Source organism: Myripristis murdjan, chromosome 8 (assembly GCF_902150065.1).
Source record: "Myripristis murdjan chromosome 8, fMyrMur1.1, whole genome shotgun sequence".
NCBI lineage: Eukaryota > Metazoa > Chordata > Actinopteri > Holocentriformes > Holocentridae > Myripristis > Myripristis murdjan.
The window spans coordinates 26,229,630-26,248,181 of NC_043987.1; the positions used below are offsets into that span (position 1 = coordinate 26,229,630).

An 18,552-nucleotide genomic window follows, 5' to 3' on the forward strand; every position below is an offset into this window, starting at 1 on the left:
TCCCATTTACTTCCGATTTAACTTTAACACTCTTTGGTAGGCGAAATATTTCCTCTCTCAGAGTGGATGGATGAGAGAGGAGGAAGCTAACAAACATTTAAAGCCACCGGAAGCCGCCCTGGTGAGACAGGAATACAGAAAAACAGATTGCAACGCTTTCAGTAACGAACACAGGTTTTAATTTTAGTAAGTGTTCCAGTTTGGCACATGCAAGCACAGGATATTCGTGAATGTACGCGAGTATTACTAAACCCTTACAGGTATGCATCAGGTGGCTATTAATGCTAGCTGTCCATTCATATAACCTCTCAGTTGTTTTTTCAGAGTGATCATCTTAACGTTTGTTTGCCATCTTTGATATACTAAAGCGCTTCGATGAGATTACCTGGGTCGATACTGCCATCTGCTGGCCATTTCTGAGTACTACAACAGCAGAGTATCAGCTTGCATTCTTATCTATTAATAGCCAGAACTGAACTTGTATTTGAGCAACAATCTTGTGACTGTGTCTGCACTCTTTCTAAAAGGGCGTTTGATTTGAACTTTGCTTCTTAACATGGATATTACACTCATGGAAGTAAGGGATTAAACCTGAACCTCTGCTTGAATGTTAACACCCGTGTGACTCACTCCGATAGGGTGGGTGAGTAAAAGCTGCGCATTTTGTGACCTTACAGTGCGATCTAGTGTGGTTGTTAAGCAGCTATAGGATCCTCAGCTCAGACGAAACTGAACTGGCATGAATTCAATGTAATCACATTCATCTGCCTTTTGATCTGTCCTTGTCTTACAAGCAGACTGTTCACTTGCCACAAAATCCTACTGCAGGCTCACTTGGCATTGTCATGTCAAAGGACACATTTCCCTTCACCTCTACCTCACTCCGCTCGCTGAGAATGGAGCAGGAGCTGCAGGAGTGGGAGGACGCACGCCGGGCTTTAGCTCGGAGGAGATCCATGACCCGCGGCCCGCTGCCCCGGGCCCCCAGGCCTCCTCCCAAGCAGCAGCAGCGGCCGCTCCAGGAAGTCCGAGCCCCTCCGCCCCCTGTGCGCTGCAGAGACACGGCCGTGCATAACACGTTCATGTGCGGGGACATAAAGGGAGTGTATGCGGTGCTGAAGGACCCCGCCATGGTTAACGCACTGATGGAGACTGTACATGAGAAGATGGTGTGGGCTCCAGAGATGGGTGTGCAAGCCATGTATATACTGTTAAGTTTCCACATGACCAAGTCTCACAGCTCCTGCATCAAAATGCTGTTGCACCAGTTTCTGTGTTCACCCTGACAGCTTTTATTTCCCTCCGTCAGGCATGTGGACCCTGAGCTCCAAGGTGAAGCAAACCTCGGCCCTGCGTCTGGCTGCCAGCAGAGGACACAGCGGCTGTGTAGAGGAGCTGCTGTTTCGCGGGGCGGAGGTGGACGCAGACCCCGGGGGCAGTACTGCCCTCCATGACGCCTGTATAGGCGGCCACACGGCCTGCGCCCAGCTGCTTCTGTCCCACGGAGCCGACCCGGACCTGCTGGCTGAGGACGGCAGCGCCCCGCTTCACCTCTGCACCTCCGCCCAGTCTCTCCAGTGAGTGGTCTGCTGGTGTTTTTATGCCGGGGATGGCATTACTGATAGCATTTTTTTTGCTATTCAAAACCAAGAGGCTCTTTTCAAGTATTCATTTGAAGCCTACTTATGCTGTTAAAGTGTTCAGAATGTAGGTTGGATATATTTATGTAGGTTTACATAGCCCCAGTTTGTTGTACTATTTATGTCTGTATGTTGTATCCTATGAGGCCTGTGTGTGACCCACGACTTTACTGTTGCATTTTATCTTACCTCATCCTACACTGCAAGCAGTATTTGTCTTGACAAGCAATTTCCCCTGCTAATGAGTATTAAACTCTTTTTTTTTCTTAAAACAAAAATAAGGTCTGCCAGTAGGGTGAAAAATTATTTATTTCTAATCCCAATTAAGTTTTTCTTGTATCAAGTGATTAATTATAGAGCAACTTGAGTGCTGTGTCTAATTACAAGGTGCTGGCAGCTGTATTGAGAAAATTCTCAAAACAAGTGAAGTAATGGAAAACAGGCACTGGAAAGAAATGAGGTTTTGGCAATCCAGCATTGTGTCATTAGTCTCAAGCAGAATAAGATTGTAAAACTCAACATAAGATTGTATATCTTGCTAAGATGGACTTCATGCTGTGTGGATACCTGAATCTATATCACAATCAAAATATTTTAGGTGTGCTGAGCTGCTGTTAGAAGGCGGGGCCGAGGTCAATGTTTTGACCAGGGAGTCGAGGCTCACACCTCTGCACGTGGCAGCTCGGCAAGGCCTGGAGGAGCATGTGGAGCTCTTTCTCTCCCATGGTGCAGATGTGTTAGCCAAGAATCGAGAGGGAGAGACCCCTCTCAATGCTGCCTGCTCTGGTGCTGAGAGGCCGTCTGAGGCCGGTCGCTACCTCCGTGTGGTCCAGATGCTGCTGGGGGCAGGAGCCAACCCCCAGACTGCAGGCAGGAAGCTGCACACCCCTCTGCACAATGCCTGCGCAAACTGCAGCCCCCGTATTGCGGAACTCCTGTTGCAGCATGGAGCCAAGGCAGACGAAGCCAACTGTGCAGGCTACACACCTATGGATTGTCTGTTGCAGGTGGCAGATGAGTATTGGTTGGATTTCAGGGGAGGGAGTGAGAGAGGTGAAAAGACAAAGAAATTCAGTTTGAAAGTGTGAAGGATAGTCAATAAGTATCTGAGCGATCACTTTGGGCTGTCTAAGTTCATGCTTTATATGTAATGTGATCAGGCAGTGGGATATTACACTTTATTTCTATTTATTCCCATAAAGGTGGTGGAGGACTACCCTGACCAGCAACCTGAGGCAATAGCACGTTCACTCCTGAACCATGGAGCCAAGCCTGCTTCACCTAAGGTTAGGTAACCAAACTAAGAGAACATGGTTACTGGGTCATAGGTTTCATTGTTACAAAAAATGCAGTTTTAACAAGTCAAATGTAATATTTCATTCTAAAATCCAGGGCAGATTACTCCAATGGTGTCACTCGTTTCAAGAAAAGTCTTCAAACAAGTGTATTTGCTTTGTAAACAAGTGGAATTATCCTACCCCACAGGCTAATTTCTTGGTATTTATACTTCCCACTTCCTTCTAGTGCAGACTATCCACCCAGATAGTTTCAGTGTGATTAGGTGACGTTAACAGTCTGCTTTGATTTTTCCTGTGGAGCAAAGGGTTTTGCAGGGAACTATTTTCTGCCAAAGAACACCAGCAAACTGTGTCTGCTTGCCCAGTCAAGTAGAAGTTAGAAGCAGCTATCTACAGTTTGTCATTGATCTTTGGCAGGAAGTAGTCCCCAGAAAAACTCTTCACCGCTGAGAGCTGTGGATTATGCTGGGTATTTGTGTCATTGTTTTTGAAAAGCGCTGTTACTGTTGAGTTGTTCCATGTGTAATTTTTTGATGCCATTGTGTTGGGGTGGAGACTGGAAACACCAAATTACACAGAAACTATTTGTTTGGATAGATTACACTAGGGATAAGAGGGGAGATATACAATATGGACAAAAGCATTGGGTCACCTACACAAGCTTGTATGACATCCCATTCTAAATCCATAGGCATTAATATGGAGTTGGTCCCCCTTTGCAGTTAGAACAGCTTCCACTCCTCTGGGAGGGCTCTCTGCAAGATTTTGGAGTGTGTCTGTGGCAATTTTTGCCCATTCATCCAGGAAAGCATTTGTGAGGTCAGATGTCAGATGATGTTGGACAAGAGGGCCTGGCTCGCAGTCTCTGTTCTAGTTCATCCTAAAGGTGTTGGATGGGGTTGAGGTCAGGGCTCTATGCAGGCCAGTCATGTTCTTCTACATCACAGTTTCTGTGCTGATGTTAATGCCAGTGGAGGTTTGGAGCCCTGGAGTTATTGAGTCAGCAGAGCATCGGCCACTTTTACACACCATGCACCTCAGCACTCGGCGACCCTGCTCTGTAACTATACGTGGTCTGCCACTGGTGGCTGAGTTGCTGTGGTTCCTAAACGCTTCCACTTTGCAATAATCCCACTTACAGCTGATGGTGGAATATCTAGGAGGGAAGAAACTTCACCAGCTGACTTGTTGCAGCGGTGGCATCCTATTACATTTCTATTACAGCACCACACTGGAATTCAGTGAGCTCTTTAGAATGAGCCATTCTTTCACAAATGTTTGTAAAGGCAGACTGCATGGCTAGCTGCTGGATTTTATACACCTGTGGCAGTGAGACTGAGTGAAACACCTGACTTCAATGATTAAGAAGTATGTAACAGTACTTTTGTCCATATAGTGTATCTTGTTTTGTTGGGTGAACTGTCCCTTTAAGTCCCAGTATAAGATGAAATAACTTTGATTTTTTTTCAGTGTTTTGATGAAGCACTTATTTTACTCTGAGTAGATGCTGAAGTGCTGTGCTGGCTCCCCTGCAACCTTGGAAGTCATACTGAACTCCTATACGTCCATCCCTTCCTGTGATTGGATCGAGTCTCTGTCCACTGAGATATACGAGGTGAGCAACATTAAACAGCTTCAGTCCTTCTTATTCACTGTACTATCACTGTATTGTGTACCAGAGCTGCAGTGCTTTTATTTTCCTTTCTCCACTTCAGGAATACCAGTCTTTCTTTGACGTGGTGTCTCAGATGAGTGGCCAGCCTCGGGCTCTGCAGCATCTCTGTCGATGTGCCTTACGCCAGAAACTGGGAGCCCTGTGCTACTCCGCAGTCCATAAATTGGACATTCCCACCTCTGTTAAGGATTACCTCCTACTCTCTAATGAAGGGAAACTCCACTGAAATCAATGTGTGGACTGTTCATGGTACTGTAATGAAGATCAATGCATTTTCTACCAGTATGGTACATCATCAGAAACACTGCCTGTAACTGAGATTAGGTTACAAGAACCTACTGTATTTTTTTCCCCTCCCAGCTGGTGTGTGTTTTTATGCACCAGTTACAGTGTGCTATTTTGACAAATGTGTCAGTAAAAGAAAAAAAAATAATTCTGCAGAATAAACAAATGTCTGTCTTCCATGGGAGTATTGTAAACTTCAGTATGCTGTCTTAAAAAATCACCATTCATTTCTGTGCAACAACGTTTCTGCACAGAAAAAAAAAAAAATAATAATAATTTATCACCTGTTTCATCTCTACATCAGTGAATTTGCTATGTACAAGCTTAATCATGAATACTCTTATTTTGACACTTTGAATTATAATATGCATATGAATGTAAGATTACTGCATGGACATGAGAATGCATTATAGCATTTCACTTTTATTCTATATGGGCACCTCATTTATAACAGTGTGTGTTCCTGTATGGTGTTATTTTTGTTTTAAAATGTTTAGAGTCATTAAGTCATTAAATCCCCGCCCCGCACACACACACACACACACACACACACACACACACACACACACACACACACACACACACACACACACACACACACACACACACACACACACACACACACACACACACACACACACAGGCAGCAACAGGCTTGACCCAGTTTCCAAAACAAGCGCTCCCACTCGCTAACACCTCGCCGGTGACGTAATGCCGTGTCGTCGACTGTGTTTATGTGGTTTTTAACGGGCAGCTGCTAACTGGCGTTGTGGCACGTCTTTAAACATGATTTGATTACACATGTAGTAGGTAAGATCATGCGGGTTTGTACCATGTAAACGGGGGAACGTTCACACGACATGTGTGCGCGTCCATTTTGGAAAACATTGCGACAAAACAGATTGAGAGACGACTGGTGTAAACAGGCGAAGGTCGTTTTTCGGCTAGCAAGGTAGCTCGCAAGCTAGCTCGCTAACTCCAGCTAGGAAGAGCAACAAACACTCTTTTCACACAACAAGTTATCAGGACAGCAGGCTGGCTTGCACAGCAGCTCTCCACGAAAGACTGAGCTGCGATTCCACTGACAAACATGCCAAAACACTGTTTACACGACTAAAATTAGCTTGTTGGGTCTTACGTAGCTCTCTAGCTAAGCAACTCGGCTGTTGATAAGCCTCGATAAGTGCAGCTCTCTTTCTTTCCTGTATGGCGAAAAAGTCAGTTTCATTCAAATTTATTTTAAATTAATGTGGGCTTGATAGCCGGTGAACAGACACACTGGGGTAACTTAAATCTTTTATGAATGGTTGAGTTTTGTAAGCGCACAAATAATCAATCAAGCACCACGTTCAAAAGGACTGAACCTCAGAATTTAGGCCTGTTTCTGTCTCAGTATCATATTAGTACATCTTTGTGATTGTTGTGAAGTAGTGTCTTCAAAGTGCACAGTACAAGTACCACACAGTTGTGTCCTGGTGCTCTGTGCAATCTAATGACTGTCCTGTGCAGAGTAATCTTGTCCTGAACTTTTGTGGCAGTGTAGCTTTTGGCCTCGACCTTATTTTTGTGTCTTGTGCTGCTTATCTTGATTTGCCCAGGTTTTGAGGACAGAAATGGCGGTGTGTGCACTGACCATGTTGGATGGCATGGGAGATGAGGTGGCCGCAGCAGGTGGTGTGTTTCTCCTGGTGTTGGCTCTTGTCTTGGCTTGGCTGTCGACACACGTGGCTGATCGAGGAGACCATATATTGGGCACCATCCTCACTGTCGGGGCCCACGCCTCTCTTATTGGACTGGGAGGCCACGACAGCTACAGCGGAGGGCCTCCCAGCTCAGACACCCCTGAACAGCAAGCTCCTCCACCTTCACAGGAAAACAAGCCCGAAGAGGAGGAGCCAGCATCTGAGAGAGGAGAAATTGAAGGAACAGGAGAGGGAGCTGCAGGAATTGGGACAGATCTGCTGCTGAACATACAGACAAAGCAACCGCATACTGGTAGATACCACCCCAATGATGTGGAGGATGATGAAGTTGAGGAAGAGGAGGAGGAGGAGGAAGAAGAGGATCTGCTGCAGGAAGATAAAAAGGTCACAAAGCTTAGCTCGGTGTTGTCTAAAAATGCCTCCAACTCCACCAACACTAGCATTTCTGTTAGATTGAAATTCCTAAATGACACGGAGGAAGTGGCTGTTTTGAAACCACAGGATACAGTGGGAGTGCTGAAAAGGTTGGTAAAGCCACCCCGTCATAAACATCCATCAGGCATGACTTGTCAGTACATGTTTTAATGGTTATTTTCTCTCTTCTTCTCTAGCAAATACTTCTCAGGTCGGGAGCGTCAGATTAAATTGATCTACCAAGGGCAGTTGCTACAGGATCCCAAAAGGACTCTGTTGTCCCTAAACATCACGCACAACAGTGTGATCCACTGCCACATTTCCCAGACGCTGCATGATGCCAGTCCAGAAGAGGGGGCTCCATCTGGGACGGGCTCGGGAGTCGGGGCAGGGGTCTCTGGAGGATTCAGGGCTGCGGGTTTGGCCCTCAGTACCAGCAGCCTGGTGGTGCCTGTGTTTGTGGTGATACTGGCTGTCGTGTGGTACTTCCGAATCAACTACCGGCAGTTCTTCACAGCCCCTGCGACCATCTCCCTTGTGGGAGTCACTGTGTTCTTCAGCTTCCTGATCTTTGGGATGCACAGCCGCTGAGAGGCAGAGAAGGCTGCTGCATTACAATATAAGGAAGTCTTTACTTGCGTCTGAATGTTGGCATTCGTGTGAGGTAGAACAAAAATAACAACAGCCGTAGGTGGCGTCTGGAGAGAGGCGGGGACTAATCAAAAGAGGCCTTGGTGCAGATGCCACATAGCTGACTGGATTCCTACAGTGCGTGTGTGGGTGTGCCTGTGTTTTTGCATGCATCAAGAAAACAAAAACATGAGAGATTGTACAGTATATATGGAGAAAACAATAATCTGCAGTGTGTGTCTGTATGAGGTTCAGGTTAAACTGAGCTGCAACTTTGCTCATATTAAAACATGACTCAGCAATTAAAACCCTGCTAATGTCAGTGTCTGGTACGTTTGGCCAATCATTTTGGCTTTATGTAGTTTGCTCTTCGATTACTTCTGGGATTAGGATGATGCCGCCCTGTGCATCATTGACAATTATTTTAATTTCATTCACTTGAGGATGTATTTTTGTTCTTGAGGCAGGCGTAAGAAAAGCATCTGCAGAATAGGAGAACCAAGTCATAGTTGCAAGAATCTTGACTCTTGCACTTTGAGAACCACTCAATGTTGTGCTGTGTGCTGGTTAGACTCTCTTTTGCATTTTTTGTTCTTTTAACAGTATGATCTCTCTGTAACTAAACGTGGACTGTAACAGCTGCATTATTGCAGGGCAGGAATTTCCTAAGTATCTCTGTTGCTTGAACTACGCAACTATTTAGAAATAGAATAATTTAAAAAAATAATTATCACTAGACATTACAATAAACACTGTTTTTTTGAGAAGATAATGTAAATATGTTGTGTATTTACTGTAAATAAAATGATAGAATGAATCAGATGAATCTGTCTCTGGCACTTGAGGATTTGAGGGAGCCATAGTGACATCAGAGGCCGGCACAAGGAGCCTCTTTTATGCCCTCTGATCTCTGTTGGACTGTTCTGGCTTCAGTGCTGACTCAGATTAAAGCATTTCAAACCAAACCTTTGCTTCCTGTTGGATGTGTGTTGATGACATTCATGTTACAGAGTAAGGAGGTAGGGAAATAAGACATGCTGACATCGCCTTTTGAATCCTTCAAGATTGACAGAGTACAGACGAAATCTATGAATGGTGCTTGCATTTATTTATTTCTATACAAACATCGGTATGCATGGCAGTGAAGAAAAATAACCTATGTATCACATTATGTTCATATACAATAGCCATTCACACATGCACTGACACGTGCTTGTGGATGAAAAAATATTGGGAAGTCACAAAATTGCATCCTTTGTCATTGCACTCATTGTCAAGACACTGTACACAGATACACAAACAGCCACAATAAAACATCGGCCATTCTTCGCTCCATCCACAAAAGGTGGCAAGAGACTCATTACTGGAACAAATTATTTTCAGTATTTAAGGACAATGGTTCATTAAGATTTTTCTTTTTTTTTTTTTAATAGTGCACATCACAAGACTTTATAATTAAACGGATTGAAGGGGGCAATGACAGTGTTGGAAATTTGAAGACCTTGACAGGAACACAGATGTAATGCAACCGGACATCCAAACTTGAAAAAATACAAATCAGCAGATTTTCTAGACTTCAGATTTGAAACATAAAATTTGAATGTATTTGGGTAGGTTTTTCCTTTTATGTTCTGCACTAACTGCAAATGAGGCAAATGCAACTTACTGTACTATACTATGCGCTTGTGACTATAACATTAACTGGCGCTTTCAGTTAAGTCTTACGGCCTGTAAAACCAATTCATGATGGGTGTGACAAAAACAAAGACATTGTGAAACCTACAAGTATAAGAGTGGTGAAATACAGAATGTAGTATCTCCTTTGCAAACTAATGACCTCTAATGCATGTACTATTTATAAAGTACTATTTCATATGTCTGTGAGCCTTACAACTTTACATCATGCAGACTCATCACTCAGGATTAATGGTTGGAAAGCAGAATTACGGCACACTGATGTGTATGGATTGTGTCCTCTACAGAAAAATCAACATAGATGAGGGTTTTGTATTGTGGGGGTACAGGTGCTAATGCATGAGGGGATATTCAAAGATTCATTCAATTGTTCATGATTCATTATACAGCTCACACATTGCACTACATGCACTTATACATGTAGTATAATCTGTGTAAATACCATTACCAAAATCTGCATGTACACGTGTGTACAGATAAATAATATACATATCACTTGACAGGCAGTGACACAGTTAAAAAGTTATATGTGTCAATGTAAACAAAAAAAAGTTAAATATTTAAAAGGGCACACATACTTCCACCAAAATGTCACATTCAAGGATGCATAGTTATGTGGAAAATAAAAATGATTACACGCGCCCACTAAGTGACTAATCAACCCGACCACACATACACACACACATACACACACACACACACACACATGAATAACAATCAACTGTCCTTGACATTCACACCAAACACAGGGAGGCATACACAGGCACACATACACACACTCACACACATACACAACTGTGCAATATGCCATCATTAAAAAGCCACTGATGAGTACTCCAGTATATATGTGTCAAGTGTTGCTGTTGAAAGCAGTCGCGCTCCACCTGTCTCCTCTCTAAGTAAAGGTAAACACAGTCTAAAGACGGGCCGGCTCACAGGCCCCACAACTCTGTCAGGGTGTCTGCAGGCTTCACAAAGACAAATTTAAGACTTTACACACCTTTCAGTGCTACCTGGCTATTAATTTAACAATTTAATTTAAAAAAGCAAACAAAAACAAACAAAAAAGCGTTCCTAACAGAACACAGCTAATAAAAGTTCTCAAACTAAAAACAAGTGCTATAATAAAAAAAGGGCACTAGGGAAATAAATGCTTTGGGGTCTGATGTCCAACATATTTGGCATATTGTATTAATCCTGTCCTATGGTAATTAGATAGGACATGAATGTGGTCAAAACATTTGACCAACAGGAAGTGCAAATAAAATAATATTAGAAAGTAAAACAGAAGCTTCTCAACTCAGCCTCAGCTAAATACTCTGGATGTAAGTGAAATGTGAAAATCACTATATGTTTTTACTGATGGCTCAAAATAGATTTTTTAAACAATTACTGTATTTAAAACCCTTTAATGTTTTCCTAAGTCTTAAATTTTACTTGTTAAGGACCTGTGGATACCCTGACTGGACTCAATTTTTAGAACATTGAGTTCATACCACTTACAAGGAGAAATCGTCTCTGAGATGGAGATAGCATACTTTTCGAGGTTGAATGTGACTACTGAGTCAGGTTTCATCTAGTCATTTGCATGCCTGCTATCCTCCTACGTATGGTAAGGAGGGGCACAATGCAAGGGAGGCAGGGGGTTGGGTGATCAACGAGAGGGGTTACGCTAGTTTAAGTCATCGTAGATATTGGGAATAGAAGGTGCTGGGAGCTTGGGCCTCTTTTTTTTGGTTGATAAGCTGATATTACTCTGAGAACTACTGCTGCTGCCGCCTCCAATCGGACACCCACTCCCTCCGCCTCCTCCACTGCTGTTTAAACCAAGAGAAGCCCTCTTCTTTTTCTTAGGCCTCCTCGAATCTGAATGGTTGGTGCCTGTGAGAGGGATAGAAATAAAAAACGTGACAAATTATCAAACTGCTATCTAAATATCAGGGCTATAAAAAGGATTGGACTGGGAGCGTATTGCGTGTCATTTCCTTACTGGCTTTAGATGAGGCAGAGTCAGTGGGTGAGATGTCCGGGGAGTCTTCCCACTGCAGGCGGCTCATCAGGGCCTGTCCATCTGGAATGTCATAGCTGTCGCTCTCCACCACGGCGTCTCCATCGGGCAGTGATGGCCTACCACATGAAACCCAGACACAATCACGTCAAGTTTAACTGATGGAGGTGATGCACAGACATTCAGTTCACAGATTAACAACCCCATTAATGCTGATACCACTGCTTTGCTATGCAGATACATAATAGGAATTAAAGGGACAATAAGATTTAACTGCTCCCATAATATAAAATGACTATGCATTATTTAAGGGATTAATAGAGGGATATATTACCTCTTTACTATACTTTACTGTTGGATCTCCACTCTAATTTGCTATCTTACCTGTGTCTAGTGCACAAATACAACTTTTTAAAGGATCACTAAGCAATGTTTGATGATGAAATATTTTTTTTTTAAACCGTGTCCTTTAAGATGATGTACATCTCAAGAGACAGAGATTCAAATAGTTTCACAGGCTTAGAAGGCAAGAGAGCCTTCCACTTGTTTCCATCCACGTTCACCGCTTTGTTGACATAAATGGCTCGGACTGTAGAAGAAGAAGAGCTTCATACTGGCAACAACAGCAGCGTATCTGTTGTCACAGAGCAGTGAGGCATAGAAGTTTGTATTGTTACAAGTAGTTTACCCCTGATTGCCATATCTCTTGAGATGACCGGTGGTCACGTGAGTGGGACTCGTGTTAGTTACAGAAGTGGTGAGGGCAGTATTGAGGCTCAGTTGCACACAGTGATTCAGGTAGAATATAAAGAAGAAACTTCACGAGGAACTGCATTGGCCGCCTTTCATTGTTTTTAATAATGGACCATACCTGTAGGCAGGATTGTAGTCGAGTCACTAGACCTCAAGTCCAAGTCAAGTCACAAGTCCTTAGTGCTCCAGTTGAGTCTGAGTCGAGTCCCCATTACTTGTGTCTGAGTTACCAATTTTTGAGTCCAAGTTATGGCTGAGTCATCGAGCATCTAGCTGAGCTCTTAGTTGACTCCACTCTGGGAGTTTCCTTTGGCATCTTTGCATGCTGCACACTGTGAGCCGCTGGGAGGATGTTGAACACACTCACTCCTGTAATGCAGCATACAGTATAAAACAATGAGAGGCATGAGCATCATTTTCACAATTTCAATAGTAAACAAATTTGAGTCTTCGGTTTCTGAGTCCAAAGGCAGTTAATGCACAAGTCTGAATCATTAGTGCTCAAATCGAGTCACAAGTCATGAAAGAAAGGGTTCAAGTCCAAGTCGAGTCCAAGTCCTGTACGTTAGTGTTACAGGTCTGCCTCTGGGGGACAAGAAGAGTTAGGCCAGCTAAACCACAGACATGTGTAGGAGGAGATTCATTCAGTTGATCTTGTTGCACTTCCTAAAAGTCACCAACAGATGTCAATGAAGGTCACAGATTACTTAATGCCCCTTTAACTGGTTTACACTACTGTTAGATGTTAGTCACGACAATGCCCTGGTCGTTAAAAATGACAGTAATCAACCTCTTCTGGCCCTCCTTTTAGAGAATGCAAGGTATTCACATCACTGTCCACCAGTGTATCTGATCATCTCATTAGGAGCACAACACTGAGCACAAAGGTTCATGCAAACACCTGCGCCGCAAGAGTGACAACATGCACAGAGCTCTAAGTTTTGAACATCAGTGCTGTTGAAGCACACAGGCCCCGCACTTGTGGTTGTCCAGCGTAGTCAACCCATGTCTCTGGGAAGGGAGAGGATCAGAGGGAGTGGTAAGGAAGGGAATGGGAGAGGAAGGCAAGGGAAGGGGGGCACACTCACGCGGACGGCCCCAGGAGGAACACCCTGACGGCCCTCCTCTGTTCGTCCGTGTGCTGGGGGCAGCGCTGGGACCTGGTGGGACACAAGCTGGCGTTACACATCCCTGACCAATGGCCACCCACGCCACACAGCTTCACGCACAGCCCTGCCTGCCTACCCAGGGCCACAGGAAGTGAGGGGGGTGGGACAGACACAGTCAGTGACCAATCAGATGGGGCAAAGGGATAATGAGGCGTTAAAGGGTTAAAATGTTAGAGGGACATTGGTCACTGACAGGGTCTTTGATAGTCCAGTTAGAAAAGAAATTTGCGCTAATGTCTAATCACTAATTTGCCCCTTTTTTAGTGGGGAAAGCAAGCCAATAGTTGGTCCAAATCAAGTGAAAGCACACTTCATTGGAAAGAAATTGGAAACCAAATGTAAAGTCATACTGAGTTGCCACTTGTGTTCCCCTAAGTTAGTCCCAACTTACATGATCATTTTCATAAAACACACTGATGAAACTGATCATGTATTACAATTCCACATAAACATGCAACCATGAGCTTCAGTATCAGACAGCATTTCTACGTCACTTAAAAACTACACCAGTTTTCATGACAAAGCCTCACAGAGGGGCCAAACCAAGGACTGACACTAACCTCAGAAGTCAGACTTTACTGAATAACACATGTAACATAGCCATGGAGGGACATTTGGCCAAGTACCCATATGATCCAGATCCATCGCATACCATCCCAGACATTAGCAGGACTAGCAAGAACACAGTTAACTAGTTTACCACACTTCTACAGGTCTTATAAGAGCAGAATGGTATCAGGCTTCGTGTATATGCCAGACAATCATTACCTGGTGCACATCTTCTTGGTGTGTTCGGAGATCACCCCACATTGCTGTGAAAACAATCATTAGTTTAGTTAGGGATCAAGATTTGCATCATAGTAAATAATATGGAAAATATAAGAACTGTAACCAGGCAGATTGTGCGATGAGTTGGACTGTAAAGACTCACTGTTGTTAAAAGGGATCTCAGTTCATCAGGGCCTAACGTTTCATAATTGATGCCGGTGTTGTAGTTATACTGGAGCAAGGGACACACAACGAGAGCATTTATCAATATTCTGCTGTGTTTCAAATATAAGGTTAAGATTCACTGTCATCTTGTAGGAATTGTGAATTAAGGAGGAACTTGTCACCTTGTAGGACTCTGTATTGACGCTGCTACCGAGATCACCTGAAAGGGAAAAAGGAAAGTATTGCTAGTCCACATTATTCATCGAACAGTAAACATAATCTGAAAGGGATTGTAAGTTATTAAATTTGCCACTGCCACTTAGGAAAATTACTGAGGAAAAACAAGTTCAAAATGTGGAATTATAGTTGTAAAAAGAAAAAAATATTTCACTGTGCAGATGCTGTCAAAACAATGTGTATCTCTTCATAAATTTAAAGGGATGCTTTGGGCATTTTGAGTTTTTATCTTATTTTTCTTCATCATCCACAGGTTACAGGAAATCTACTTGTGAGATTTTGATATTTTCCTTTAGTTATTCCAAATTTGGCTTGTTTACCAGTGGGAACGTCAAGCTTCAAGTTTGGAGGCTAGCCTGCAGCTAGCAGTGCCCACTGGCTTGAATAAGGGATTAAAACAATGCTGAGATATATTTTCTGGGGAAGTGCAGGTGTGAAAATAGATTCACTTCACCCCATAACCAGACATGTGCCTGCTACAAAAGAAATAAGGAAAAACATCAAAATGTAAAGCCAAAACAATCACAAGCTAATTCAGCACCTCCCATGGAGGTTGGCAACTTTTTGATTCATTTCATTTCATTCAATCCATCAAATCTCAGGGTCCACATAAAACTTCACTGTGCTGACATTTTGCCCTGGAAACGTTCAACTAAAAGGTGTGCTAATAGCTTGAATAGCCTCTCCACTGCTCCTAACGTTTCATCTACACTACGGTATGGCTGGCACTGCAGTGCAGCTGTCCATATCCCTCGTCCTGTGACTGAGGAAACCAGCACATGGAACTTCCTGATCTGCTACGACACGCTTGGGCCCAAGCACTGCGGGACAGACCAGAGAGCAAAATATCCAGCAGCGAGGCCTCACACTCACATCACATTCATAAAAGCACAAAGGATGTGAACCTAATCAGTGCACTGGTAACTGAATATCATGTGAGATGTGGTGCATAAAAAAATAGTGGCAAATTCACCACATTAACACATGGTGGTGCTTACATAATAGGCTATTTCAAATCAAAGGGACAATCCACAGACTTAGCGAACAAACCAAAGGCTGTATTGTTGGCATTTAGCCACACAAGGGGCGTACTGGCATATTAGGCAGTACACAGAAATAAGAAATACTACGGCAGATGGTACGTAACAAAACAGGCAATATATTAAATACCACAGTTTTCTCCGTTTTCACAATATTTCTGCTTCTCTGAATGTAAGACGTGACTGCGTATGGTGCACTTGCACTTACATGAGACTAGATCAGGGTCATGAAGTATGTCAAACAACCAATTTCCTTATCCCATCTTTCCTATCACTCTTTAAGCTCATCCACAGGCCGATATCAAATTTAATTTAAAATAAATAGATAGATAGATAGATAGATAGATAATAAATAAAACTATAATGTACAATTTTCACAATGAGTTCTCAACATGGACTCACCATTTTTATGTTTTAGAGATTTGGATCTTCTGGGTGAATTTGTATTCTGCATGAAAAATAACATTCAGCATGGATTTATTACCACATACATATTAAAATATAGACAGAAGTTAAAACAGACATCTTAACTTGCAAAAAAATCTAAAAATGTATGTACAATAAAAAAAAAAATCTGCACTGCAGTGCATCTTATAAAAGTGATTTTGAAAATAATGCAAAAATACCTTGTCTGACTTCCTCTTCTTGGCTTTAACAGGATTTAAAAAAAAAAAAAAAGCTGTCAGACAGCAACTTTGCACTCATAGACAATTATATATGAACAGAAAATCCAGTTGAAAATCTTTTCTTAAGTGCTCACCTTTTTTCTCTGCTCCATACGACCAGTCATTGTCATTGAGGTCATCATTGTCTTCCTGGTCACTCTCTGATTTGCTCATGTTGTTGTTGCTGGCTAACCTGTAAAGCAGAGGAAAATAAAACATTGGATCAAAACACTGGCCTGGAGTATGGCAGTGATATGTTCTTAATGGCTTTTGCCGACTGACCTGCGGTTGGCAATGCGGCTGCTGTTGCGTCCCATGCCCAGGCATTTCTCCAAGTGTGGGGCGAAGCGAGAAGCTGCGATGAATCTTTTGCAGTTCGGACACTCACACTCCTTGTTCTTCCATTGATTGTACACTTGCCCAAATATGTCCACTCCTGGCTGATCCACAATTTCTGTGAGAAGAAGGAGGGCACATCAGCAAACACACCAAAGCAGAAATGGAGAAAGGGAATAGAGCAAACAGGACGTCATGCCACCAACCAAACTCCTTCATGCTCTCTTGGTCCGTTTCGTCCAAGAAGAAGTAGCCCTGTTTCACAGCACGATGTACCTCAAAACACAGGCCCAAACAGGCATCCTCCACCAGGTCAGAGTAGATCTCATGGACCAAGGCCTGCAGCATCAGGGAGATGATCATCACTCCAAATATAGTACTGCTGCAACTTATAGAGACAAAATGTAACTACAAACACATATCAATGTCTGGTGCATTCACTCACCTCTAGCTTGGTGTTGTCCGGGCCTGACAGGGGCATATCCTCCATTTTCATTTGAAAAACTGTATGAGAAATCTTGATAGCAAGGCAATGCAATATTGGTCTGTGGATTTTGAACACGGATGACAAGACAAACATTAAAAGCCTGATGACAAAACACAATGGCATAAACAATGTCTGTCACTAAGCTTCCCTGTGTTTAGATCAATAAAATCTGAAAATACTTACTTTCAAAATAGCTACAAAGACTTGATGGCATCTCTCTTCATTCTAGAGAGGGAAACGTGAAGAAAAACAATTGAAACATATTGCATGGTTTAGTAATGAGCTGGTGAACTGCCTTCTCATTTATCAATCTGCATAGCCCTTAAGGTAATGTCACTGTACATTCAGGGGGATACTGTGCAAGTAAAGCACACAAAGCACCGGACCATGTGATAGCATACAAGACAACATACTTAAAATGCAATAAGGCCACGATAACCTTACTACTGAGGATCTAAGACACACTAGTGCCGATGATACTAACATAATATGGTGAGGTTTCCTCAGGACTGAGGACCCTGCATGGTGCTGGCACAGCTCACTGCGTCAGGTGAGGTGAACAGACTGAGGCATGATGCATTTTTATTCACATTAAAATGATTTTGTGAGTAACTAGCGTTACATAACACGGGCAGCTAATGTTAAACACCTAAAACAGCCAGTAAAGGGATCAGGCGAGTTAATGTATTCCCGTCGAGCGGCAGTGTTTACGCTAATAATAATGGTAGTTTGTTAGCTAGGAGAGCGCTGCTGTTTAACCCGCAGGTTAGTTAGGTTTACTACTTTTGTGGTAACCATTAGCTTGATAGCCAGGCGGTCTTCTGCACTAACTTGAGATTAAAAGAGAGGCCGTTTCTGGCTTGGCGATGCAAAATGCTCCGGCGTAATGTTTCAACGTTATATTCCCCCTTTACCTAAACCCAAAGTGTTTCCTCTTACCCTGTCAGACCGCCGCAAACTCACCCCGACCCAGGCAGCAAGGGAGGCGGCATCACCGTGTCAGCCTATGCAAGGATCGTCACCAGACCTGCAAAAACATCCATCGTGGTATCTTATTTAAACGAATAACCTCGTTTTAAGTGTTACGGTGTCGCAGCTTGTAAGCGAGATAGCGTTACCACCCGGCTTGACAGGCCACCGATGTAGAGTTAACTTCAAGAATAAAGCACCTAACTTCTGGTCGGGGCTTTCAAAATAATAATGAAAAGTTGCTCTACAGCCGTTGTGTCAGTTGGGCTTCCAGGCAGGCGCCCTCTGCTGGTCATAGCGGCGATCGTCACTTCTTTAAGCAGCAGATTTGAGTTCTAAAATTACAACTCAACAGTTATTTCCTGACCTTTATCTACCGCATCTGTTACAGTGGGAGCGCTCCAAAGACACCACGGTTGATTGTGAATTTGCATCCCAACTTGAGTCATGTCACACACGGTTAAATAACAGCCTCCCACTTGTAAATAGTGTTCACAACATCGTCCAACTGGTGATTACAACTCTTCACCTAGGAGGTAAACAACGCGATCATTAAACGTAAAAAAACCCAAATACAACACTACTGACAACATACGGGATTTATAACCAAGAAAA

The 18,552-nt window shown here is 43.2% G+C and overlaps 3 protein-coding genes across 6 annotated transcripts; 2 read left to right on the forward strand and 1 right to left on the reverse strand.

Annotated features, from left to right (window-relative positions):
- The first annotated feature begins 3 nt into the window (after positions 1 to 3).
- Positions 4 to 5,201, forward strand: asb16 (ankyrin repeat and SOCS box containing 16). 2 transcript variants are annotated; one of them, XM_030058885.1, is made up of 7 exons: positions 4 to 260; positions 829 to 1,188; positions 1,310 to 1,577; positions 2,239 to 2,647; positions 2,843 to 2,926; positions 4,443 to 4,553; positions 4,654 to 5,201. In XM_030058885.1, exons 2-7 carry the CDS (start codon positions 846 to 848, stop codon positions 4,837 to 4,839), a joined length of 1,401 nt encoding a protein of 466 aa, XP_029914745.1. In that variant the 5' UTR covers positions 4 to 260; positions 829 to 845; the 3' UTR covers positions 4,840 to 5,201. The 2 variants fall into 2 exon arrangements, with proteins under 2 accessions (XP_029914745.1, XP_029914744.1); XM_030058884.1 differs by lacking the exon at positions 4 to 260 and adding an exon at positions 316 to 643 and having other exon boundaries at positions 798 to 1,188.
- A 359-nt stretch (positions 5,202 to 5,560) lies between these two features.
- Positions 5,561 to 8,610, forward strand: tmub2 (transmembrane and ubiquitin-like domain containing 2). The gene is made up of 3 exons (XM_030057407.1): positions 5,561 to 5,708; positions 6,497 to 7,125; positions 7,213 to 8,610. Exons 2-3 carry the CDS (start codon positions 6,512 to 6,514, stop codon positions 7,604 to 7,606), a joined length of 1,008 nt encoding a protein of 335 aa, XP_029913267.1. The 5' UTR covers positions 5,561 to 5,708; positions 6,497 to 6,511; the 3' UTR covers positions 7,607 to 8,610.
- Positions 8,611 to 8,736: 126 nt separating this feature from the next.
- atxn7l3a (ataxin 7 like 3a) lies at positions 8,737 to 18,143 on the reverse strand. Of its 3 annotated transcripts, none has more exons than XM_030057405.1 (14): positions 17,932 to 18,142; positions 17,152 to 17,193; positions 16,927 to 17,026; positions 16,688 to 16,820; positions 16,428 to 16,599; positions 16,241 to 16,338; positions 16,107 to 16,129; positions 15,883 to 15,928; positions 14,386 to 14,423; positions 14,202 to 14,270; positions 14,039 to 14,082; positions 13,190 to 13,261; positions 11,331 to 11,467; positions 8,737 to 11,221 (listed from the first exon to the last, which is right to left on the reverse strand). In XM_030057405.1, exons 3-14 carry the CDS (start codon positions 16,975 to 16,977, stop codon positions 11,013 to 11,015), a joined length of 1,092 nt encoding a protein of 363 aa, XP_029913265.1. In that variant the 5' UTR covers positions 16,978 to 17,026; positions 17,152 to 17,193; positions 17,932 to 18,142; the 3' UTR covers positions 8,737 to 11,012. The 3 variants fall into 3 exon arrangements, with proteins under 3 accessions (XP_029913265.1, XP_029913263.1, XP_029913266.1); XM_030057403.1 differs by having other exon boundaries at positions 17,908 to 18,141; XM_030057406.1 differs by lacking the exon at positions 13,190 to 13,261 and having other exon boundaries at positions 17,908 to 18,143.
- Positions 18,144 to 18,552: the final 409 nt, after the last annotated feature.